Source organism: Somniosus microcephalus, chromosome 15 (assembly GCF_052327205.1).
Source record: "Somniosus microcephalus isolate GS21.2 chromosome 15, FLI_Smic_1.0, whole genome shotgun sequence".
NCBI lineage: Eukaryota > Metazoa > Chordata > Chondrichthyes > Squaliformes > Somniosidae > Somniosus > Somniosus microcephalus.
The window spans coordinates 87,020,271-87,045,466 of record NC_141001.1 but is presented as its reverse complement, the minus strand read 5'-3'; the positions used below and the strand labels follow the sequence as shown (position 1 = coordinate 87,045,466).

At 43.1% G+C, this 25,196-nt stretch overlaps 1 protein-coding gene across 5 annotated transcripts in view; it reads right to left on the bottom strand.

Moving 5' to 3' along the window:
- Positions 1–2,631: 2,631 nt before the first annotated feature.
- Positions 2,632–25,196, bottom strand: part of alkbh3 (alkB homolog 3, alpha-ketoglutarate dependent dioxygenase) — an 84,487-nt gene continuing 61,922 nt past the window's right edge. For 2 of the 5 annotated variants that reach the window (XR_015081016.1, XR_015081018.1), the window contains 3 exons: positions 15,907–16,005; positions 12,789–12,916; positions 8,714–9,661 (listed from right to left, as the gene is read on the bottom strand). Coding sequence is in view for 2 of the 5 variants with exons in the window: in XM_086008092.1 (XP_085864218.1) it covers positions 12,839–12,916; positions 15,907–16,005 (177 nt within the window). In the remaining 3 variants the exon portion in view is untranslated. Of the gene's footprint in view, positions 2,796–8,713; positions 9,662–10,870; positions 12,917–15,906; positions 16,006–18,418; positions 18,511–25,196 lie in introns of those variants that run through there. The other 3 variants (XR_015081017.1, XM_086008092.1, XM_086008093.1) reach the window with 3 other exon arrangements.

The following is a 25,196-nucleotide window of genomic DNA, read 5'->3' as shown; positions in this document are numbered from 1 at the left end:
GCAGTTGTACAGGGCCTTGGTGAGACCACATCTTGAGTATTGTGTGCAGCTTTGGTCGCCTTATCTGAGGAAGGATGTTCTTGCCATGGAAGGAGTTCAGCGAAGATTCACCAGGCTGATGCCTGGGATGGCAGGAATGATGTATGAGGAGAGATTGGGTCGATTGGGCTTGTACTTGCTGGAGTTTAGAAGAATGAGAGGGGACCTCATTGAAACTTATAAAATTCTGACAGGACTGGACAGACTAGATGCAGGAAGGATGTTCCCGATGGTCGGGGACTCCAGAACCAAGGGTAACAGTCTAAGGGTAAGGGGTAGGCCATTTAGGACAGAAATGAGGAGGAATTTCTTCACCCAGAGAGTGGTGAACCTGTGGAATTCTCTACCACAGAAGGCAGTAGAGGCCAATTCATTAAATATATTCAAGAAGGAGTTGGATATATTTCTTAAGGCTAAAGGGATCAAGGGGTATGAGGAGAAAGCAGGGACCGGGTACTGAATTTGGATGATCAGCCATGATCGCATTGAATGGCGGAGCAGGCTCGAGGGGCCGAATGGCCTATTCCTGCTCCTATCTTCTATGTTTCTATGTGTTGAAAATAAAGATTTTAATGTTTGACACCACATTAACAGAAACCTTACATAAACATTGGATAAAACACCCAAGTGCCTACCCTTGTGTGTTGCTAGTTGGTATGATTGCACTAGGATGAAGGTGAGTGTGAGGGGTGGCTAGTGAGATGGAGATGTGATAATGTAGATAGAGAGGGTTGAGTGGAGGTGCAAGGTAAGTTGTTGTGAGTAAGGATGTGCAGGGGTAGGGTAAGGAAGGCAGAGTGATGGGGATGTGATGAGAGGCACAGGAGGATGCAGTTGAGTGTGGCTTTGAACTAATGTTTCCTGATCTAATGAGATCATTGAAAGGTTTGCGGCACTGCACCCAGGTCCTCCTGACCACATCCGTTTGTGCCTTCCTCTGCAATGTGCAACCAGGCTGTGTTGATCTCCTGGGGAAGTCTCTTCCAACAAGCAGAAGGGAAGAGGACCTCCTTGCATGCTCTGATACCCTCCATAAGCACATGGAGGGAGTCATCGGAGAGCCTGGGTGCAGTCCTGCACCTCTGTGCAGTCATTATCAGTATTTGCAGCACTCTAATACTGTACTGCACTGACAGCACTATGTTAGATTAAACTTCAAATGTAATATGGCCTTGGTCCCTTTAAAGATCCCGGCTGAAAACCCGTCATGAATGACGTCACCAGACCCGCTCCATCTAATTGGGCCAGGTAACGTGCTGGGTGGGCTTAACAGGCCCCATTAAGGTAAGTTCATTTTCAACAGCAGGATGGAGCCAGCAGCGGGGTCACAACCCACCATGGACACCGCCCGCACCGGATCCGCCAAGGTAGGCAAAATTCCGGCCTATTTCTCTTTCTCTGCCTCCGATACATTTAAAACCCATTTGAAGCAGAGGAACTTACCCGGCTACAGGGAGAAAGCAGGGTAGTGGGAGTAGTTTTGGATTGCTGTAGCAAATAGCCAACACAGACATAATGGGGGGAATTTTAACCCCCCAAAAAATGGGTAGGTTGGGATCAGGTGAGAAGTTGAAGAGTTAAAAATCTGATTCCTGGCCCAAACCCGGCCACGTCCAGTTTTAACGGAGGCGGGACAATGGCGGGCAGCCAATCTGCTCGCAGGAGGCGGGTTGGCACTTTAATATTATAATGAGGCTGTGTGCCTCATGGTGATCCACGATTTAAAATTTAACTGTGGGCGGGCGGGTTTACCAGGCCTTGGGAAACCCACCAGATAAAGGGAGGCGAGGACTGCTGGATCCAGGAGGTAAGTACCTTTCCACTTACCTGCTGGAACCAGCGTAATGGCCTCGCCAACCCCCCTGTGATCGGACACCCCCCCCCCAACCCTTACGATCTCCCTCCGACCTTCCCCAAAAGGCCTCCGACCCCGCCGTGATCAGAACCCCCCCCCAACCCTTACGATCTCCCTCTGACCTTCCCCAAAGGCCTCCAACCCCCCCGCCACCCACGAGACCTCCGGCTGCCGCACCCTGCCACCAATGAGGCCTCGGCTCTCCAATTCTCCCCTCCGGCCTTTGATCCTCGGCCCCCGATCACCCTTACGGCCTTCTGACCTCCCCCTTCTGGCCCCCGATCACCCCTCCAGCCTTCCAACCTCCCTCCTCCGGCCCCTGATCACCCCTACAGCCTTCCGAGCTTCCCTCCTCCGGCCCCCGATCCCCTTCCGGCCCCCGATCCCCCCCTCCTCTCTGCATCTTAGTACCGCAGGCCTATCCGCCTGAGAGCCAGCCAGCCTTTCCATCTGGCTGGCTGTGGGCGGGAAACAGTGATTCTAAACGCTAATCTTAAAATCAAACAGAATTTCAGCTGCCTCACTGTAGTCAGTGCTTCCTTCTGTGTACCTCGTTCTCCATTGTAAGCTCTGTATCTATACTGCTCTGAGAGACATCAGAACATAACAGGAACAATGTGACCACATTACACCACCACCACTCCCCCGCCTCCAAATTAAAATTCTGGCCAATGGGTCAAATGGCCTTCTCTATGCTGTAAACCTCTATGGTAAGAATAAGACGATTTACTGTTCTGTATTTTCTAAAAGTTTATTGCTGTAACAGTACATTTGCAAATCAGAAAGTTATAATCATTTTGTGATTTTGAACCATTGCCCTGTAACATCATAGACCAACTGAACATTGCTACTGGACTCCTTAACTGGACAGTCAACTCTCCCATGGGCTACAGGCCATTTTCTAAAATAGAAAAAAATGATAATGCTATAATTTACTTGAAATGGTTTTTACAATGAAATGGGAATAAACTCATAAAATGTCAAGTGATTAGCTCGTATCAAATCTAAACATCATGTAATATCAAGTAAGAGGTTCTATTTATTTCATCCTTATTTTTGTAAGTATATTTTTTCCAGGTACCAAAAGGCCTATATATCTTACCTCAACTAGGAGAGGGCTGATGAGGTATCTGCACTCCTCCAATTTTGGCCTCTTGCGCATCCCCGATTTTAATCGCGCCACCATTGGCGGCCGTGCCTTCAGCTGCGAAGGCCCTAAGCTCTAGGATTCCCTCCCTAAACTTCTCCGTCTCTCTTTCCTCCTTTAAGACGCTCCTTAAAACCTACCTCTTTGACCAACTGCCGTAATACCTCCTTATGTGGCTCTGTCAAATTTTTTGATTAGCGCTCCTGTGCAGCGCCTTGGGATATTTTACTAGGCTAAAGGCGCTATATAAATACAAGTTTTTGTTGTTGTTGAGCGAGAAAACCCCCTAATGCTTTCTTCCTCAGGGTAAATGCCTCCTTCAGGGGAAGGCGAGGGCAAAATGAATACAGAAAAGCTCTCCCCAAAAGGCTACAGAAGGGGATGGAATGGATGACAAGAGTAGAGAGTTTGTGGCAGAGGACAAGGATGGTAGCTTCGGTCTTCCCAAGTTTAACTAGAAGAAATTGCAGCTCATCCAAGACTAGATATCAGACAGCACAAACACAGTGGAGGGGTTGAGAGAGTTGGTGGAGAGGTACAGCTGGGTGTCTTCAGTGTGCACGTGGAAGCTGGCCCCATATCTTCAGATGATGTCACCAAGGAGCAACTAGTAGATAAGGAAGGTGGGGGGGGGGCAAGAATAGATCGTTGAGGGACCTCGGATGTTATGATGCGCAGTCAGGAAGAGAAACCATTGCTGGAGATGTTCTGGCTACAATTAGATAGGTAAGAGTGGAACTCAATGAGGGCTGTCCCACTGAGCTGGACAACGAAAGAAGAGGTATTGGAGGAGGTTAACCATTGTCAAAGGCTGCAGAGAGACCAAGGAGGGAAAATGCCCAATGTTCAGTCACAGATGATATAGTTTATAACTGATTTGGGCTGTCTCAGTACTGTGGCTGGGGCGGAAACATGATAAGCAAGTTTCAAACATGGAATTACGAGAAAGGTGGGCATAGATTTGGGAGATGACAACACTTGAGAAGGAAGGTTGGAGATGGAGCCGTAGTTTACTAGGACAAAGGGATTGAAGGTGGCTTGTTTTTTTTGAAGAGAGGGACAGTACCCGAGGAGAGGAAACCATTTACAATGTCAGCTAGCATGTGGGGATAGGAAAAGAAGTTAGGTGGTCAGCAGTTTGGTGGGTCTCATAATGAGTAGGGAGAACAACTAGAGAAAGACTAAGATCAGGGTGAGGGCAGGGGGAGGCCTGGGGAAAGGTTTGGCTTGGTGCGCAAGGGGAGGAAGCTCAGAGGCTGCTCAACTGGATGCATGCATTTCATCAAGTTCAGATATCTATCCCGCAAGCACCTTTTGAGAATGTAGCATGCCAAGAATGAAGTCACCCTATAAAGCGGAGGCATATTAAAGTTCCAACAGCAAGGCAGAGGCGGGGGAATTCTGGCTGAGTCATATTGCTACTGCCTGATTTTAGCAATGGTACTATCTGGGCTCTGCCCAGTGTGGTAAACCACTGTAGTTCACTGTGTTCACTTGTTGTTGTTGTTGTTGTCGTTCACTCTTGTTTAACTGTTATGTCTGACTATGCCTCAGCTGACTCCGCCCTCGGCTACCGAGTATAAGGACGGCCGCATGGCAGCTCCAGGCATTCGGTCATCCACTAGAGGCATAGTCCTGATCTGTCTGAAGTGCAATTCAGTAGTTAATAAAAGCCTGTCGTTCTGAACTCTGCTCAGCCTCTCATTAGAATTGATAGCGCATCAATTTTATTAACTACTGAAAAAAAAAAAATAATAATAATAATAACGATGCTGCAGATACTTAAGATCAAGTGCCTGGAACTCGACCCGCAAGAACCGGACTCGACTGCTAAGTTCTCGCACTGGCTGAACTGTTTTGAGTCCTTTCTGGCTGCATCCGGCGAGACCGTCGCCACCGATGCCGACAAGCTCAGGGTGCTGAATTCTAAAGTACACCACCGAGCTTTTGCCCTTATCCAGGATGCTACGAGCTACCAGGGGGCTATCGACATTTTGAAGGAGCTGCCCAGTCTGTGCAGAGTGCAAGCCGCGCTTCTATATGCCTGACAGAGCAAACCTGATCAAGGCCACCCGCCCTTTTGAGCGCCTGAGTGTCGACTTTAAAGGGCCCCTCCCCTCCTCTGACCGTAATGTGTACTTCCTCAACATAGTTGATGAGTACTCCCGTTTCCCTTTCACCATCCCCTGCCCGGACACGACCACTGCTACGGTCATTAAATGCCTGCACAACCTCTTTGCTCTGTTCGGTTTTCCCAGCTATATTCATAGCGACCGGGGCTCGTCCTTCATGAGCGACGAACTCCGTCAGTACCTGCTCATGAGAGGCATTGCCACAAGCCGGACCACCAGCTACAACCCCCGGGGGAACGGACAGGTTGAAAGAGAAAACGCGACGGTTTGGAAGGCGGCCCTCCTAGCCTTAAAATCTAGGGGCCTTCCGACCTCCCGTTGGCAGGATGTCCTACCTGATGCGCTCCACTCCATCCGGTCACTGCTGTGTACGGCCACCAACGCCACCCCCCATGAGCGAATGTTCGTTTTTCCCCGGAGGTCCACATCCGGTACCTCACTACCACACTGGCTGACGTCCCCAGGGCCCGTCCTGCTGAGGAAGCATGTAAGGTCCCACAAAACGGCTCCCCTGGTAGAGAAGGTTCACCTCCTCCATGCCAACCCCCAGTACGCCTACGTGGCATACTCGGACGGGCGGGAGGATACAGTCTCCATTAGAGATCTGGCACCCTCGGGGTCCACTGACCCGTCACCATTGCCCTCCACCACGACCCCCTTCGACACGGCCCAAAATTCAGTAGACCAAATTCTCACCCCTATCCATTCCACCCCAGTAGACGGCATGCCGCGACCCCAGGACCAGCCGGAGTCCACTCGCCCACCCAACACCAAAGGGGACGATACACCGGTGCCCGACCCCGCTCAAGACGCGTCGTTGGAAGCTGTAACATCGCAACCATCGCCACGAAGATCTCGACGGCAAACGAGGCCGCCCGACAGACTCGCCTACTCGAACTTTTGATACACTTCACCCCGCCGGACTTAATTTTAAACGAGGGGTGAATGTGGTAAACCACTGTAGTTCACTTGTTGTTGTTGTTGTCGTTCACTCTTGTTTAACTGTTATGTCTGACTATGCCTCAGCTGACTCCGCCGTCGGCTACCGAGTATAAGGACGGCCGCATGGCAGCTCCAGGCATTCGGTCATCCACTAGAGGCATAGTCCTGATCTGTCTGAAGTGCAATTCAGTAGTTAATAAAAGCCTGTCGTTCTGAACTCTGCTCAGCCTCTCATTAGAATTGATAGCGCATCACCCAGTAAGCCATTTTTAAGTGCATACCCATACAAGGAATGATTGCTGAGCACTTGCATATTATGTGGCCCAAGACCACACAAAGTGGAGGAGAAGCATCCGGGAAGGCGCCGAACACCTCAAGTCTCTTCGCCAGGAGCAAGCGGAAGCCAAGCGCAAGCAGCGCACGTCAGCCCAAGTACCCCACACACCCGCCCCTTCAACCACCGTCTGCCCCACCCGTGACAGAGACTGTAGGTCCCGCATTGGAATAATCAGTCACCTGCGAGCTCATTTTTAATGTGGAAACAAGTCATCCTGAGTTCCGAGGGACTGCCTAAGAAGAAGATGTTGTTTGATGGTAATTGCTATCTATTCCTAATTTTACACTTTAAAAACTGTTGCAATGATGAGGACAAACAAGCAAATCTGGCCCTTAATACCCTAGGCCAAAGAAAACATTTTCATGTATTAATTCCCTTTTAAATCAGCTGGAGTCCTGTGTTCAGAAAATTAGAGATCCAACATATTGGATTTTTTTGCAAACACTGGGCACTTGAAATTTTTGTTATCAAATGTATTCGGCCAGTACTTGCTACTGAGCTGGATATCTGTTCATCCCTTGTCTGCCTGGATTAATATTTAATTTCTCACTGGCTGCATTAGACAACTTTATGCTTGAAATGAGGAATATTGCCAGGAAGACATTTAAATATTAACACAACTCTCTTGCTATCGGGAGCAGAAAACAACTGCAATGGAGACTCTAATTTCAGCTGCAGTAAAAACTACTCTGCTCAAGCCAGAAATTCAAATTGCCTGTATTCCTTTTTGTGACAGTTAGTTTAAAAAGTACCATCATCTTCTAAAAATCAAACCGACATGAAGAATTATTAGAACATAAGAAATAAGAGTAGGCCATTCAGCCCCTCGAGCCTGCTCCGCCATTCAATAGGATCATGGCTGATCTGATCTTGGCCTTAACTCCACTTTTCTGCCTGTTCCCCATAACCCTCGGCTCCCCTGTAGTTCAAAAATCTGTCTATCTCAGCCTTGAATATATTCACTGACTCGGCCTTCACAGCTCTCTGGGGTAGAGAATGCCAAAGATTCACGACCCTCAGAGAGAAGAAATTCCTCCTCATCCCCGCCTTAAATGGGTGACCCCTTATTCTGAAACTATGCCCCCTCTCAGCATATACCCAGTCAAGCTCCCTCAGAATCGTTTATGTTTCAATAAGATCACTCTCATTATTCTAAACTCCAATGAGTATAGGCCCAACCTGCTCAACTTTTCCTAAGACAACCCCTTCATCCCAGAAATCAACCTAGCGAACCTTCTCTGAACTGCCTCCAATGCAAGTATATCCCTCCTTAAATAAGGAGACCAAAACTGTATGCCGTACTCTAGGTGTGGTCTCATCAATGCCCTGTACAGTTGTAGCAAGACTTCCCCACTTTTATATTCCATCCCTCTTGCAATAAAGGCCAACATTCCATTGGCCTTGCTAATTACTTGCTGTACCTGCATTCTAACTTTTACACTCCATCTCCCAGCTATTTGCTTTTGTTTAATGAACATTTTTCTTCAAATAGTAATGGATGACATAATTGGGGGAATTGGCTTGGAGGAGTTACTTAACTTGACAATATGAGGGAGCTGAATTAACAGTAAATGTATACTAATTAACTAAGCATTGCTTTTGTCTCTGCCGTGGATGTTAATCTACTGCCTCACATTGTTAGGATCACCAGCTCTTCTAAACCAGAAATAAAAGGATGTTAAAGTCAGTGTCAATTATTTACAGTAATTTGATTTTTTAAATATAAAAGGCATTTAAGAAGTCAGTATTTAGACTGAAAGTTAGCCAGAGTGTGAGAATTTGTCAGGTTCTAATTTATGGAAAGAGCCTGTATTTACAATGTAAAAACATGGGACCCCCAACTAAAAGAGCCAAGTTCAAAGTAACTGGTATTCATACTCAGCCAAACCCAAGAGTTCAGCTCATCCTTCTGACTGGCTTAGGGAGAAATGAGGGAAGACTATTCATGAACAGGAACTGTCTTAAGGAAGTCAGGATGGCCTCTGAAGCTCAAGAGTTAAGGGGAATGAACAGTGTATTCATAACACCCATAAAATATATCGACCTTTCATCCTTAGAAACCAATCTAATAGCTGTGGATATTAATATAACGAATAGCTGAGGTCTCAAAAGAATGAAATTGCCCGAATTTAGATGTAGTTAGTTAAATAATTACACAATCTAACAAGTGGTCATGTTATCCCTTAAAAGTATCACATTTAAAGTAATGTACAATCCAAACATTTGCTTCAGTCTTCACTCCAGAATCAAATCTTGGAGAATTGGACAATTATGGTCATATTTATTAATCAGCTAGGTTCCTCATACAGTCTAATCCTTGAATCAGTTTTAAAAACTTACTTTGGTCTCCATATGAGTAATTTCTTATTCCTGACTTTGTAATTCATCAAGTGTCAAGTTCAATGCTAAGCGGTTGAGTTGCAGTTTTAATTGGTGTACTGTGTCAGTACAGACGGCTGCTGTGCAGGGTAATCGTTGGCTCGGACTCTTGCTTTGCTTCACATTACTTAGCTGCCTTCTCCATTTGTTTCGCCAAACACAGCCAGTTAAAGTACAGCACCAATCATTAGTCTTAGCAGTGGGTTAGCAAAGAAAGCAGATACTTAAATGGTGAATTTCTCCACAACTTCAGTTCCACAATCACCAACAGGACACAGTCCTGCCCGTGGAGGTCATCTACCATGTCAGCTTTTCCAAATCTGGAGGTGAAATGCTCCACTACCAGGGGGCAACCCTGATCATGTCAAGGACTAAATGTAGTTGGCAGAGTTAAATGTCATCCCTGAAAATTAAGCCTATAGTCACTGGGTAGGGTCCAGCTTTCTATTAATCAATCTAGTGAGCAACTGGAGCCAGTTACAGTTGTAACATTTCTTGAAATGTATATTACAAGTACATTGTTGTTACAAAACTACTTGCTTATAACATTTGATGTCACAGATTTCAGAAATATTTACACTATTAAGTAACTGTCTGAAATTACAATCTCATTACCGATTCATCTTCATTAAGTTTAACACTCAAATTTTGCTATGTATTAAAATTACATCAGTAATAAAACCAAGCTTCATCATGTTAGCATCAGTTCTCCTGGCTAATAGAGTGCGATGTATTAACGGTATGAAAAGGCCTGAAGTTCTGGGGTCAATAGGCTCTTTAAATCACATAATCTGTCAATATTCTTGAAAATGGAAATCCTTTGAAGTAGTCTATAAGGAAACAAAAGTGCAGGATTTACTGGAGATTTAGACTTTCATTATCACCATCAGGCTACAACTTTTAAAAAAAAATCACATGACAAAATATACATCAATTATAGGCACTGGCAGAGTTATCATCCAATCAGAACCTTCCTTTATAAATAGCACAGAATTTAATGTAGCATTGGATTTGCCAATGACATTTCAGTGCAGTACTGGAGTGCTGTGCTATTGGCGGTCCCATCTTTTGAATGAGACAGTAAACTGAGGTCCCATCTGCCTGTTCAGGTGGATATAAAAGATCCCTGCATCAAAATGGCTCTCTTCAAATAAGAGCTGGTGTTTCTCCTGGTACCTTGGCCAACATTTATCACTCAATCAACATCACAAAACAGATTAACTGCTCAGTTCTCAATGCTGTTTTTGTGCACCATGCTATGCACAAATTGGTTGCTGCACCGGGGTCAAGCAAGGCTGTGTCATCGCACCAACGCTCTTCTCAATCTTCCTTGCTGCAATACTCCATCTCACCCTCAGTAAGCTCCCCACTGGAGTGGAGCTAATTTACAGAACAAACGGGAAACTTGAGCTCATTATATGAATAAAATCACCACACTGGGTTAAAGATGAAATATGTTTAAATGATGATAAAGCCAACATTTAAATTGTGTATTTTATAGTCAGATGATTCGACAAAAGAGTGATCAACACGTGGAATGGACTCGCAGTTAAAGTAGTGGGGTGAAAGCCCTGGAAACATATTAAGAACCAATTGGATGTTGTAATGGGGGACTTTATAGTCATTCTGGATGGTAGAACTAAGCTGGGCTGAATGGCCTTCCTCATCTGGAATGAGCTTATGATCCGTTAGCCCATCATTGATTAGTTAATTTTGTTGCACACGTGAAACAGGTGAAGTTCTCCAAAACAATGATCTTCAAGATTAAAAAATACTCCAGAAAATGGCTGTAGATATTGAACTCAAATCCCAGCAATAATTTCATTTTTTATTTTTTTTTAAATCTGAAAATTACAAATATCTTATTTTATTCTAAACAATATACTCTAGGCTTCCATCTAGCAGTATCAGAAAACTAGGGCTGTATATTCAACGCATATTTTTGGCACTGAAATGTGCTGGTTTACCATCACTGGAATGTGCAGGTAGCAAGTGAATCCTCTTGCAGCTTATTCTTAATGAAACCTAAAGCTCCAAAGTTGAAAGTTTATATCCACTTTTATTAACAATCTTATTTCACTGCCTCAGAATACAGAAAATCTATTGAAGTCAAATATGCCAGCCCTGTTTTTTAGAATGGCAACTAGCACAAAAACAAACATCACTGTTTAAAAAAGTTGATCAGCAATGGAGAGCAGTTCTCGAGTACAAACCAATAAATGTCCACTGGAACTAATTGCAGTAAAAAGTCAGTTCACAGCTTGGTTTAACAATCTTTCTATTTATTTGGTGTGTGTCATTATATCACAAATTCCACCAATTTAACCTCTTGCAGTGTATAATGTTTTCTGTAACTAGTTTTACAAAATATATCCAGTTAGTACTTTACTTTCTTCTTCTCACCAAGTTTTTCCTATCCCACTCTGGCTCAAGTTATAATTATTCATGTGTGAATCTCGACACTGGCTGGCAACAGGCAATTCACCCATAGGGGCATCACAGCCAAACCGGCTCCTGTCGTCAACTGAACTCCACAGGTGCAATTCCAGCAAGGGTTTCTGCATCGCAATTTGGAGTGGGAACCTCGGCCGATTTTCCCCTTCCTAATCCAGAGGTGCCAAAGTCATGTGCGATTTCTCTAATGCACTCTGGCTGAGATCAGCTAACGCAACAGAAACCAGGAGTCAAACCTGGAACTGTCCTGGTCTGCATGGTTCAGCTACTCACTGAGCCATCAGCTGATATAATTTTGTTTGAAAAATGTGTAAACATAATAATTTCTAATTTAATGGTGTACAAAAAAGTGTCTCCAACAAGAAATCGTATTGTGTAGCTCAGCAATACAATTTAAGAAGTGATTGCAGGAGGAAAAAAAACCCTTTTCAATAATTAAGCTCTTGGATTAAAAAAAAAAGTTCCCTCGAGTTAATTCTTTAGTAACAGACAGCAAACCACTTTCAATAGGGCTCTTCCTTAATGTGCTTTCGTACGGTCTGTTTCATATTTTTTAAACTTACTTTGAAAGTACATTAACAAAATGATATATGAAAGTGTTCAAAATGAGGTATTCAGTGCCAGCTTTTGGCTGCCAAATCTGCTGTCGTCGGAAGACTACATTTATTTTAAAGGTGTAATAAACTTTGATTCCTTTCAAATGAAGCAAAATAATGAACCCACAGCACTGCAGTTCTTCACCAAGTTTGACAGTGCTCAATGTTCGGTCACTGCAACTTGTTTTAAATAGCATACCTCTTTTAACTAGTATGGTCCAATGAAGAAATCTACAGTTGAATTCTCAGTTTAATTTTTTAAAATTCCATCCACACTTTTAAGTTTGTATGAATGTTTCCATATTGCCATATAAGTATCATATTAAACAAAAATCTATCAGTCTTTGCACCTTATTTTTCAACTCTTTTTCAACCACTTGGTATCATGCTGTCTGTATCTTTCAATCAGGAGCACAAGGGGCAAAGCTAAAGTATGTATTTCGGCATTCATTCTTATTTCGAACAGACTTCCAAGCCTTAAAACAATAGGGACAGGAACCAAGCACTCCAAAGCATATTACCATACAAGCAACTCTTCATAGATTGTTGAACATTCAGAATTTGAAAACTTTTTTCCAACACTAGTCACAACTTTGCTGTACACATGTTCTTGAGATCAGCTTCCCTACTACAGATAAAATTCAGAAGATCCAAACTACATGTTTCCTAACACTGTAATAGTGAAACTTTCCAGATATTCAACTTTGAAGTAAAAATCCAAAATTACGCTCTGAATATTAGCAGATGTACTCAAACACATTCGTATGAAATTTCTTTTGTCTAATTTAACAGAAACAATGACCGGTTAAAGATTTTTAAAATTCAACTGTGTGGCCCAAAAGTCCTACTTTCCAACAAAAATTAACACGGCCCAGTTGCGGTCTCTTGCTCTTCCACTTGTTCTTACAATGTCATGCTGTACGTGCAGTTCCACTTGTAACGTTATCTTCAGTTCCATCATGCCTCAGGATAAATTGTTCGAAATGTCAGGTTTATTCGTGGATTTCTATCATGGTATTCTTTTGGCACTCGATGCTGAAAACAGTAATAGTAAAATGCATGCAAATATCAACAGCCTTTAATTTACATATTCTTTCTAATAGCACCTCCACCCTACTGCCCCCCCCACCCCCCGGATAGTTCCCACACTATGAATTGCTAAGTCACACCCCCAAGCTTCTCACCGTGATATCCTCACTTCTTTCTTCCCTCAGTCTCTGCACTGAGTGACTTCTCATCCGCGGTGATTTCAATCTCCATCTCAACTCACCTTGCTCTCTCTCCACTGATTTCACTGCCCTCCTGTCCTCCCTTAACCTCTCTTAACTCATATTCACGCCCACCCCCTCGAACTTCACATCTCACATGGCCACTCTATCCCCATTATCTAGATCACAGACAAGGCCATCTCTGATCCTCATATCCCCTACCTCCTTACAATCCCTCTTTCTTCTGTATCTAGCCCTGGAAAAAAAAAACTCCATCTCCCCATCCCCCAAGTTATGCACTTTGAAACTCCCAAATGTCTGGACTTTGGCCCTCCATTCTAAACAACTGGCATTTATATTAGGGCTGTCAATTAGAGCCATGATGCTTCTGCAGCTGCTGATCTGCTCAATCACTCCCTCACCTTCACCTTCAATGCCCTTCTCCCCAATTAAACCCTTACCCTCACATCTCGCATGATTGCTGACCATACCCAGCTCTACCTCCCCACCACCTCGGTCAACCCCCCACTGCCTCGGTGTTGTCAGCCTGCTTGTCCGACAGAGTCCTGGATGAGCTGAAATTTCCTCCAGTTAAACATTGGGGAGACCAAAACCACGGTCTTTGGCCCCGCCACAAACTCTGTACCCATGCTACTGATTACATCCCCCACCTCAGGCACTGTCTCAGGTTGAAGCCAACTGTTTGCAACCTCGCCGTCCTATTTGACCCTTAGCTGAGCGTCCAACCTCAGATCCCCTCTATCCAAAGACTGCTCACTTCCATCGCTGCAACATCTTCCACCCCTGCCTCAGCCATTTGCTGCTGAAACCATCATCCATGTCTTTGTTACCTCCAGACTTGACTATGTCAATGCAATCCTGGCCGGCCTCCATAAACTTCAGTTGATCAAAAACTCTGCTGCCCGTATCCTAACCCTCACCATATCCTACTCACCCATCACTCCACTGCTCCCTGACCTACACTGGTTCCGGTCCCCCAAAGTCTCCAAATTAAAATTCTTATCCTTGTGTTCAAATCCCTTAACAGCTTCGCCCCATCCTATCTCTGTAACCTCCTACAGTCCTATTACCCCCACCAAGAACTCTGCGCCCCTCCAAATCAGGCCTCGTTTATCCTGAGCTCCTTTGCCTCACCATTGGCGGCCGTGCCTTCAGCCCTCGCTGGCCTAAGCTCTGGAATTCCCTCTCAACTTTTGTCTCTCTCTCCTCCTTTAGGACCTCCTTAAAAACAACCTCCTTGATCAAGCTTTTAGTCATCCTCCTAATATCTTCTTTGGCTTGGTGTCAATTTTGGTCTCATTACACTTCTGTGAAGCGCATTGGGATACTTTCGATGTTAAAGGTGCTGTATAAATTATGGCTGGTAAGCAATTAAAACATTAATTGTGATTAATCTTGTGATTAACATTTTTAATCGCAGTTAATCTTGGTTTTAATCGGGGTAATACTTTACTCTGCAGGCCATGAATGGTGATCCATGGAGCAGCAGGCCTGCTGGGGCCCAAGGCTCATGGAGAGACAGCCTGCAACTGGCCACAGGATCCATGATGAACACCACTGACAGACACTGCTGCACTCACACGCTGCTGTCTCTCTGGCAACAACACACATGCACAGAAGGATATAATGGCTGCACATGCGCAGAAGGTAAAATTCACACATGCTCAGAAGCTTATGGCGAGTTGTCCTGAAGGTTGCAGGCAGCTCCGAGGTACTCTCCATGATTAATGTGCATTAAGAATATTAATCTAAAGAAAAATTAATGCATTAATCACAGCAGTTAATTGCAACTAATTGGCAGCCCTAATGTAAATGTAAGTCATTGTTGTTGTTTAGTTGTGAGGATGACTAATTGGAGTTGGGGATCTCACATAGCTTTTAGTCTGTGCCTGGTAAACACGAGGTACATTTGAGTTGTTTACTTAGTCACATCCCTTTGGAATAGGAAATTCCAGCCAGTATCTTAGCTAAGAACTGACTGTGTAGATCACACACACGTGGTTGGAGGAGCAGATTTTTTAAGCACTTGAGTTCAACAACACAATAATACTAATGAAGCATCTTTAACTGTTATTCCATGAAGTTTGGTCTGTATTAATACATTAATACTTTTGTTGTTCACTCAAAATCTATAATATGTTTTAAAAAGGCTTAGTGCTGCACATAAGGTAATTACTATGTATAAAATCAATCCATATGTACTATAATTCTTCTGTTGTTGGAGCACAGAATACGTTAACAGCTGTAAACAGGGTTACACTGAATACAGAAAAGTGCTTTGCTGGCATTGAAACAAATCATGTGCTAAGGGGGCAGGTTAAATTCCTCACTCACTTTCCTACATCCGTTTTTCTTTAAAAGGTGCATGTGCCCTTTAAAGTTAATTACAATGTTCTGCTGACACATGGTAAATTAAAGCAAGATAAATTAAGGTACATCAGAGATGCATCAGGAACCCGACTCCTTCTTGCTCTTGTTCTACATTGCTTTTTGTGGGACCTTGCTGTGCACAAATTGGCTGCCATGTTTCCGACATTACAAAAGTAACCACTTCCAAAAAAAAATAACTTAATTGGCTGTAAAGCACTTTGGGACATCCTGAGGTCATGAAAGGCGCTGTATAAATGCAAGTCTTTCTTTTCTCCCCCTGAAAAAAGTGCAACCACAGAATATTGGTGGTGAGTCTCTGTGTTAGCAAATGCTGAGACTCATGGTAGGGAAACCATTTTTATTGAAGAAATATCCTTTACTGGAACATCTGCTGTGTTACTTAGAGGGTCTTAGTATGTTTCTCACCTGCCAATCCTTCTGGGTTTCCCCTTCCATTACCAACAAACACCCGTGATTCAGTGGGATACGAATTCTTTCTGCATATGTATAATCTCCTTTCTCTTCCTGCATGGAACAAAAGAGAGAGATGATGAAACAATTTAAGAATATCGTAACTATTCATGAATATATACAGAGGATATGTTAGTACTGAGTGTGATAGATTGCCAGTTCTGGTTGGATATATTCCTGGAGATTTCATCAAATGACCGCTCACGCCCAATCACCCTGCCCAGTCCAACAGCCTTTTTTCACATCTCAGTATTTTTAGAAGTAATAAACAAAAGTGTTCAAAGAAAATTTAAAAAACTCATTTCTCTCAATGCCCCCATGATTTTTCTCCTGGGTTTTTGCTCACAGCAGTGTCCAGGAAATTAATCTTTGATTCCTGGAGACTCCAGGACAATCCTGGAGGGCGAGTGACCTTAGACCCAACCCCATGAAATTTTAGGAGTATCGAGAGCAACGTAATATTGCTAATACCACCTGCCCCTGCATCTCTCGGCCACAACTGCATCCCTCTGTGTGGAATTTGTTATTTGTCTACCCTAACTTCACTGACAGAACTTCACCCCCACCCACCATCACAGTTTGCTGCTTAGTACTGCATCCCACACTCAGCAGGCAGCAGGAAAATGCACACAGATGAATAATGAAAATCAATCTTGTGCTCACACAGGCCAGCAGGAGCAAACCAAAATAATGACAAAGAACACCTCCCACTTTCATGATGAAGACAGCGTGGCAAGTTAAAAAATTGCCCCCTTGGCTCGCAAACTCACTCCTCTACTAGCCAGCGTTCTAGTACTTTGTAGCCTCAAAGACACCACCTGGAGTTCATGCAATGACTGCTTGAGGGAATGTGCAAGAAGGCACGAGCTCCTGTGAAAGGATAATAGGGAACAAAAAATCAGGAGGAATCAGGATGGGGAGAAATAGAGAAACAGCGAAATTGGAAGACAGAAACAGTGAGGGTAAGAAAGAAATCAGGAGAGAGAGACTTCAAAGGGATAAAATCAATATAAAAGAGATGAAAGAGACAGATAGCAGGAATGAAAGAGAGATAAACCAAGTAAAAAAGAGAGAAAGCTGGGGACAGACAGAGATAAGTAGGAAATTAAGTCAGAGACATTGGGCTGAGTGATCAGTGTGTGAGCAAGAGAGAGAGAGATCAGGTGGAGAGAGGCAGAGTAGGTAGTTTATAATGGTAGTGTCACATCTGGTTTTTATGTTTACATTTCCTACATACAGTACTTCCATTATTTTCACAATTAGTTTTCCAAACTGAGAGATTTGTGTCTGCAAGCTCAGTGATACTTATGTTCTGCAGCACCACTAGCTTCATGTTCCTTTTCTCACCTGGAGGAATAGCCTCCTATCCACACTGCATCCATCTCTTGGCCGATGCTGCATGCCTGCCATTTTAAAATGCAGTCAGGGCCCAATCCTTTCCCCCACCCTCCAATTACCATCTGCAGCCAGAAAAGCACGCACCCCACACTGGCCTGATGCTTACCCTGGCTATCGTCTATACCTCTAACTGATAAAATAGAGTAAGAACAGGCAAAAGAACAAAAGAAGGAGAAAATATGCAAAATAGAGAGTAGAAAAATGACAAAGAATCATAAAAGCAAACCAGGACAGAAAAGAGCAAAGAGACATAACAAGAAGGTGGGGAAAGAGAGCGAACGAACCAAACATGAAAATGTCACCACAAGAATGACCAGAAAGCCTACCCTGCAACATATGGTGAGCAAAGCTACAGGAGATTCAGTCAGATGTCTTTTAAAAGTTTTAGTGACTCAGTTTTACAAGGTACACACAATTTATTGAAAACTCAGATAGCTACTCAAAGGCGATTTGTTTGTCTCGTAGGCACAGAGTTCTTTGATCCAGAATTAGTTAAGATAATGATTCCCTTTGATGGGGACAGTGCCCCTATATACAATCAGATGCATCAAATTCTGTAAGCAGTAGCTTATGCATTACAAGAGACTGTCATTTTAAACTAGGGGAACAATGGATTCTTCCGAACAGTCTTCCTGGTTCAATTGTAAATTACAACTTATACTGTGTAGTATCAATGTCTTCATTTCTATGAATCATCAAGTAAAGAATTCAATTAGTAATTTTAGCCTGTTTGAAGTGGGTTTACCATTTCATATTTTCTGGCTTTCAGTTCGACATGAAATGTACTGGAAATGTTGCAATCCACAGTATTACTGATAAGTAGACTAATTGTTAGCCCTCGGCTATCTTAACTCCTTACAGCAGACAATGAAAATTGTAGCTTTCAGATCATAAGAGGCATGATCCACTATTATAGCAGTTGTCAAGCCATTTGTGCGAGAAAATGGCATTGTTAAAAAGCCCAAATCATAATACATATTCATAGATTTAAAATGGTGCATCACACTTTGTTACTGATGCAAAACATTCCTTAAAAAAATGAAAAATAGATTTGATTCTGACCTGGAACCAAAACATTTGAAGACAGTTAGGTACTGTGGTGGTAGTATACATGGCTTTGCCTCCTTGGTCTTCACATGCATGTCCCCACTCTCAGCCATTCTGCTGTGGGGAGAGACACACTGAAAGCCAGGCAGTTTTTAATAGGGAGAAGAGTTAAACTGGAGAGGGAACCACTGCCTGCCTGCTCAAGTGACTTCTAACAGATGGTTTCACAATGACACTGGGAGAGGCTCAAGAACAAGATCCTGCCCTCCCAGTGATAGATGATGCATGTTGCAGGGGACCCAAGAAAGGGGATGAAAGAATAATTATTTGAGGGAGTATCACCCTAAACAACATAAATAGAAGTTTGGAAATGATACAGAAATATGTTACAAGTTTATGTAGTCTGTAACATTTTTTGTATTACATTACCACTATATTTTCCCTTTAATTTTCCCTACATTAAAAATATTTACAAAGCTGTATACTTAGCATAACCACTGCTGTTAATCACTAGTTTTTTTTTTTTTTTTTAAAAACAGTGCAAGGCTGGTAATGTTTATATACTAATATTAAAAATGTTATTTGATAAAGGGAGTATACACAATTATGAATAATAACAGATATAGGATACTTCAGAATGAAGGAAGGCTTAAATCTGGAAATTACTGTGAGCGTGTTATCGCACAAATACATTAAATAAAATTCCTTTCTGCTATTTTAAGAGAATCATTAACCCATTTAAAACAAACAGGTTAACACATCTGTTAGAACAGCAGATGATGAATGACCAGACTTCAATAACTTAAAATTTTTCACTCCCTTCACATTTGGATATTCTGTTAAAACTAGATTGCATTTTAACATTACTTAGAATTGTTTGAAGCTGCCTCTCCTCACAGACACGATTGGCTGAGTGGATGAGAGCACGTCTATACAAAGAAAGCAATGGAAGTAATGGAGAATGAATCAACCCAAGCACATTTTTGCAGCTCTCTCGGTGTCCTGGCCAAAATTTATCCTTCAACCAACACAAACAGATAAAGTGGGCATTATCTCATTGTGTGGCCGGTTTTGTGCACAAACTGGTTGCTGTATTTGCCTACATAACAGTGAATAACCCATAATAATGCAATGGGACATCCTGGAGATGTGAAAGGCGCTGTATAAATGCAAGTTTTCTCTAGCAGCTATGGCAGAAACCTTGGGACAGATTGCCTTTTTGTCCACAGTAGAAAAATAGTGTGTGTTTGGGATGGAGGGCAATATAAATACAAAACCAAAATGGAAAATCATTTAAATGAAGAACGATGTTGTGATAAAATCGTTACCTCATTCTGGAATATATATACTATATAAGACAACCGACTCACTATCACACTAGAGTGAGAGAAGAAAGTCTCTTTCATAGCCTTCAGTCAGTCAAAAATGTTATGCCTTTGCATCACAAATGCTGATGCACTCATTGCCTAAAAAATAGCTTAGAGATTAGTGAATCACTGAAATTAGATCTTACATCAAACAATCTGAGTTTGTACATAACCAGAATGGTACTATTTTGTATTGTGACCTGCGGCATGACTCTTCTCCCTCCTGCCACCCAGAGAAAAAAGCTGCCATAATGTGCACCCAGAAGCCAATGTAGATGAAACATTTAGCAAGCTTTAAATGTCGTGCACACATGGCTCACTATCAAAACTAATTTTGGATTACCCAGGAGAGACGAGTCAGCCAATAACAAGGGCGTGCTCCGGTCAGCAACGTGTCTGAAAAGAGTTTGCAGTGCCCCCAACCTCCCCTCCCTCGGTTCCCTTCAACGTCGGAAATCCTGCACAATAGTCAGTGCTATGTACAGTACTTCCCTTTTCCTTTCCAATAGTGGAATTCAGTGTGGACCATTTATCTGAACCTAGTTCATTGAGTTACCCAAATCATGTAATGAGCAGTTTTACAAAACACATTCAAATAACAAAAATGAATATTTGCATGTCATGTTCCCTTGTAAAGCAACTGTGTTGTAAATTCAAATTTTTAGCACCCGTAGTAATTTTTTCTATCAAAAGGTCTCTAACCATTTTAATTGCAAAACTAAACAAATGCTGTTTGTAGTTTAATTCTTAAGGTCTTAGACATATTACTGTTATTGATTTATCCATGGGAAGGAACAGATTTTTATTTTTTTCTTCAGGAAGGCTATTCAGAGATGCCTAGAACATATACTTTAAACCAGCACTTTTATGCAGTTGCTATGGAAACCTTCAGCACCACAAGTTAGATTTTTCCTGTATTGTCAATGCCACCCACACAATTTTCAGTAGCACTACCATTATCCACAGGCAATCATTTCAAAAAATTATAGATTTTTCAGATTATTTTTAAAGCAGCTTTGTCTGTGAACATAGAAGTTTGATGTTTTGATCTATTATGATTTTCAGAATAGGTTATAAATATAGACATTCTCCCAAACTATGCAAATCAATGTAATCTTCAATTCTGATTTTATGCAGATATGCTATAACATCAGGATAAGATGCTCCTGACTTGCCAGTATAAGAACAATTAGTCGATGCCAAGGATGTGCAGTTCAAGTGACACAATTACCTTGAGTGTATTTTAAATTGTTCGCTACCAAAGACCTATTTCAAAAGAAGCTGCAACTATGGCTATCTGGGGAAGGGGTTGTGTTTCTGACGCACATAAACTTGGGAGTCCCTGGCAAATTATGGAAATATTGTGTCTTTAAGACATTTAGACTTCTGATTTGGACGAACAAAATGAGGTAGATTGCAAACTTTCCCCTAACTACAGAATTTAATAAAGTGATTACTAAATTGGTTCAATGAGAGAAACTGAAAAAAGCCAAATACCAAATGTATTTTGTATTACCAAGGATAAGGTGAGGTTGCAAGTCAATTCTTATTTTAATACTCCCCTAAAACAGAAGCAGTGTTATGCAGAGATGGATGGGACCTCTCAGTAATGCACCCGTTCAAGTCTCATCAAAAATAATAAATACCTAGTGGGAGTGAGGCACTGATATCTTCAAGTAATCTGATCTCAACTGCTCCTGTCCTGCAACAGTCACACAAAAAAGATTAGGGAAGCCATTAAACCTACCTAAACTCATCCTTCCACAGACACCTACAGCCCCTCCCATCACAGCACCCAGCTGTCTCTTTAATGATTCCAAAGCTTCTGCCTCCACTACCTTTCCTGAAAGAACACTCTAGCTATTGATCACTTTTGTGTGAAGTGTTTCCTGATTTAAATCTTGAACTTTCATTATAGCAGCTTAAACCTTGTTTCCCTCATCTTAGTCATGATTTAACTTGAAATAGTGCTCCAGATTAACGTTTTCTATGCCACTTAGTATCATATTCCTGCCCAGAGGACCCCCCTCCCATTTGCTTCTTTTCAAGGCTGAAGAGGCAGAGTTTTTTTTTAAACTTTTCCCTCACAATTCAATTCTGATACTAGGGCTCTGCCTTCTGGTCCTTCTTTAGATCATTTCCAGGTTGGATACTTCCCTTGTTCCTCAGTTGAGGGCAGTATTCAAGCTGTGGCCTGACGTAATAGCAGAGCACTTAGAAAACAGTGACAGGATCGGACAAAGTCAACATGGATTTACAAAAGGTAAATCGTGCTTGACTAATCTACTGGAATTTTTTGAGGATGTAACTGGTAAAATAGATAAGGGAGAACCAGTGGATGTGGTGTATTTGGACTTTCAGAAGGCTTTTGATAAGGTCCCGCGTAAGAGATTAGCGTGTAAAGCTAAGGCACATGGGATTGGGGGCAAGATACTGACTTGGATAGAGAACTGGTTGGCAGACAGAAAGCAAAGAGTTGGAATAAACGGCTCTTTTTCCGAGTGGCAGGCAGTGACTAGTGGGGTACCGCAGGGATCGGTCCTAGGACCCCAGCTATTCACAATATATATTAATGATCTAGACAAGGGAACTAGATGAAATATCTCCAAATTTGCAGATGACACAAAGCTGGGTAGGCGTGTGTGCTGTGAGGAGGATGCTGAGAAACTCCAGGATGATTCGGACAGGTTGGGTGATTGGACAGATGCAGTATAATGTGGATAAATGCGAGGTTATCCACTTTGGTGGCAAAAACAGGAAGGCAGATTATTATCTGAACGGCAATAGATTGGGAGAAGGGGAAGTGCAATGAGACCTGGGTGTCCTTGTGCACCAGTCGCTGAAGGTAAGCATGCAGGTGCAGCAGACGGTTAAGAAAGCAAATGGTATGTTGGCCTTCGTAGCGAGAGGGTTCGAGTACAGGAACAAGGATGTCTTGTTGCAGTTGTACAGGGCCTTGGTGAGACCACATCTTGAGTATTGTGTGCAGTTTTGGTCGCCTTATCTGAGGAAGGATGTTCTTGCCATGGAGGGAGTGCAGCGAAGATTCACCAGACCGATACCTGGGATGGCAGGAATGACGTACGAGGAGAGATTGGGTCGATTGGGCTTATACTCGCGGGAGTTTAGAAGAATGAGAGGGGATCGCATCGAAACTTATAAAATTCTAACAGGACTAGACAGACTAGATGCAGGAAGGATGTTGCCGATGGCGGGGGGAGTCCAGAACCAGGGGTTACAGTTTAAAGATAAGGGTTAAGCCATTTAGGACAGATATGAGGAGGAATTTCTTCACCCAGAGAGTGGTGAACCTGTGGAATTCTCTACCATAGAAGGCAGTTGAGGCCAATTCATTAAATATATTCAAGAAGGAGTTAGATATATTTCTTAAGGCTAAAGGGATCAAGGGATATGGGGAGAAGGCAGGGACAGGGTATTGAGTTTGGATGATCAGCCTTGATCTCATTGAATGGCGGAGCAGGCTCGAGGGGCCGAATGGCCTGCTCCTGCTCCTATCTTCTATGTTTCTATCTCAGATTCATTATATTCTACTGATTTGCAATATAACTAAGCATTGTTTGTTTTGTTGACTGGTCTTGCACTTATCTATAGATAATTTCTGCCACTTGAAAATTTTATCTCACATCAAACAGCAACTCACACTTAGAAAATGTCTTCAATGTAGCAAAATGCCCCAAGAGTGCTTCACTGGGGGAGGGGTTGGGGGGGGGGGGGGGGGGAGAAGGAAGAGCGAGAGAAAGGGGAATTGACACCGAGCAGGAGTTGGGAGGAACATGAAGGCATAGCTGTAAAGGTAGATTTTCAGAAGGATTTTGGAGAGGGGGAAAGGGGAAAGAAAGAGAAAATATGTAAAAGAGTGTGGGAAAAGACAGAAAGAATCAGAAAAGGAGAAAAGCACAACAGGACAGAAAAAGAGCAAAATTGGAGAGAGAGAGAAAAAGTAAGTGTGTGTGCGCGCACGTGTAGGGAAAGAGAATTCCAGAGTTCAAGGACCTGATAGCTAACAGCTCTGCCATCAACTGAGTGAAGGGTCACACAGTACGGCAGTGTCAGAAAATTGAAGGGTGTGAGCGGAGACATGAGAAGGTTGTGAAGTAGGATAGAACAAAGCAATGAAGGGATTTGCAAACAGGATGAGGATTTTGAAATCAATGAGTTGGCAAATGTAGACAGGATATGGGCAATGGAGTTTTGAACACATAGGGGTCGATTTTCCTTAAGCTGTCGGGAAGGAAGCAGGACTACAACTTTCGGGTTTTAGTCCCGCCTACATCGACATCCGGCCAATCCGCGCGATTTTCCCTTGATTGACCTTGTTCAGCCCGCCCAGCGGGCTCAGCAGGCCAATTAAGGGCCACCCGGCAACAGGTGACATCACAGACTGAAATTTCATCTGTCAAGAAGTCTTGACAGATGAACTATCAGTGTTTCACAGCTGTTTGAAGCTGTCAAACACTGACAGTCTGACTTCTAACCCGAGTCCTTCTACACAGACTCAGTTAGAACTCTCACCGGCAATGAAAGCTGAAGGCTGTCACTTTTGACATCGCAGCCATTTTGCTTTCAGTGCCGGCTGAGTGATGGACTCCCGAAACCTAGAGGAAGAAAGGCTGTTAAGGTAAGTACAGGTAATTTATACTTCTTTACACACTTTAGACACACCAAACACACTTACCTTTGCACTTATGCACCCATCACTCACCTGAACACCGACATCGCGACCCCTCCAAGTCCTTCAACCCGACGGCTCTAACCTGGCGTGGTTTGGAGCCGTCGGGAATCCCACACGACACCCCTCAAAATAGGGATTAGGCTAAAAATTGCCTGTTAACTACCTGTCAACAGGCAGTTAATTGGCACTAATCCCTTCCCGCCTCGGGTCGGCGGGTCCCAATGCGGGGCGGGTACCCGCCTCCTGTGAAACTTACGTGGAGGCGGGTTTTGGGCGGGATGGTGTCGGGACCTCCGAATTCAGAATTTCTCCCCCCCACACGCCTGAAACCCCGCCTGACGGCTCCAGGAAAATCTACCCCAAATTAGTTTCTGTTGGGTGGGGCTCAGAAGGCTAGCAAGGTGAAAATTGGAGACACTGAGCGGGGAGGTGACAAGGGAGTAAATGAAAGTCTCAGCGTTCGTGAAAATTAACTCGTAATGGACGTGGCTGATGTTATTAAGGTGAATTAAGCAATCTTCTTGATGGACAGGTGTGGTTTTGAAGCTCAACCCAGAGGACACCGAGGTTGTGCATCACTGGGTTCAGCTTGAACAAGTGGCCAGGGAACAGAATGGAGTCAGATGTTAGGGTTCAGAGCTTCCAGTAGCAGTCAAACAGATGGCTTTGATCTTAAGTTATTTATTATTTAATAGATGTTTTAGTATTTTAAAAAGTGCAGTTTAAAAGCTGAAATGAAA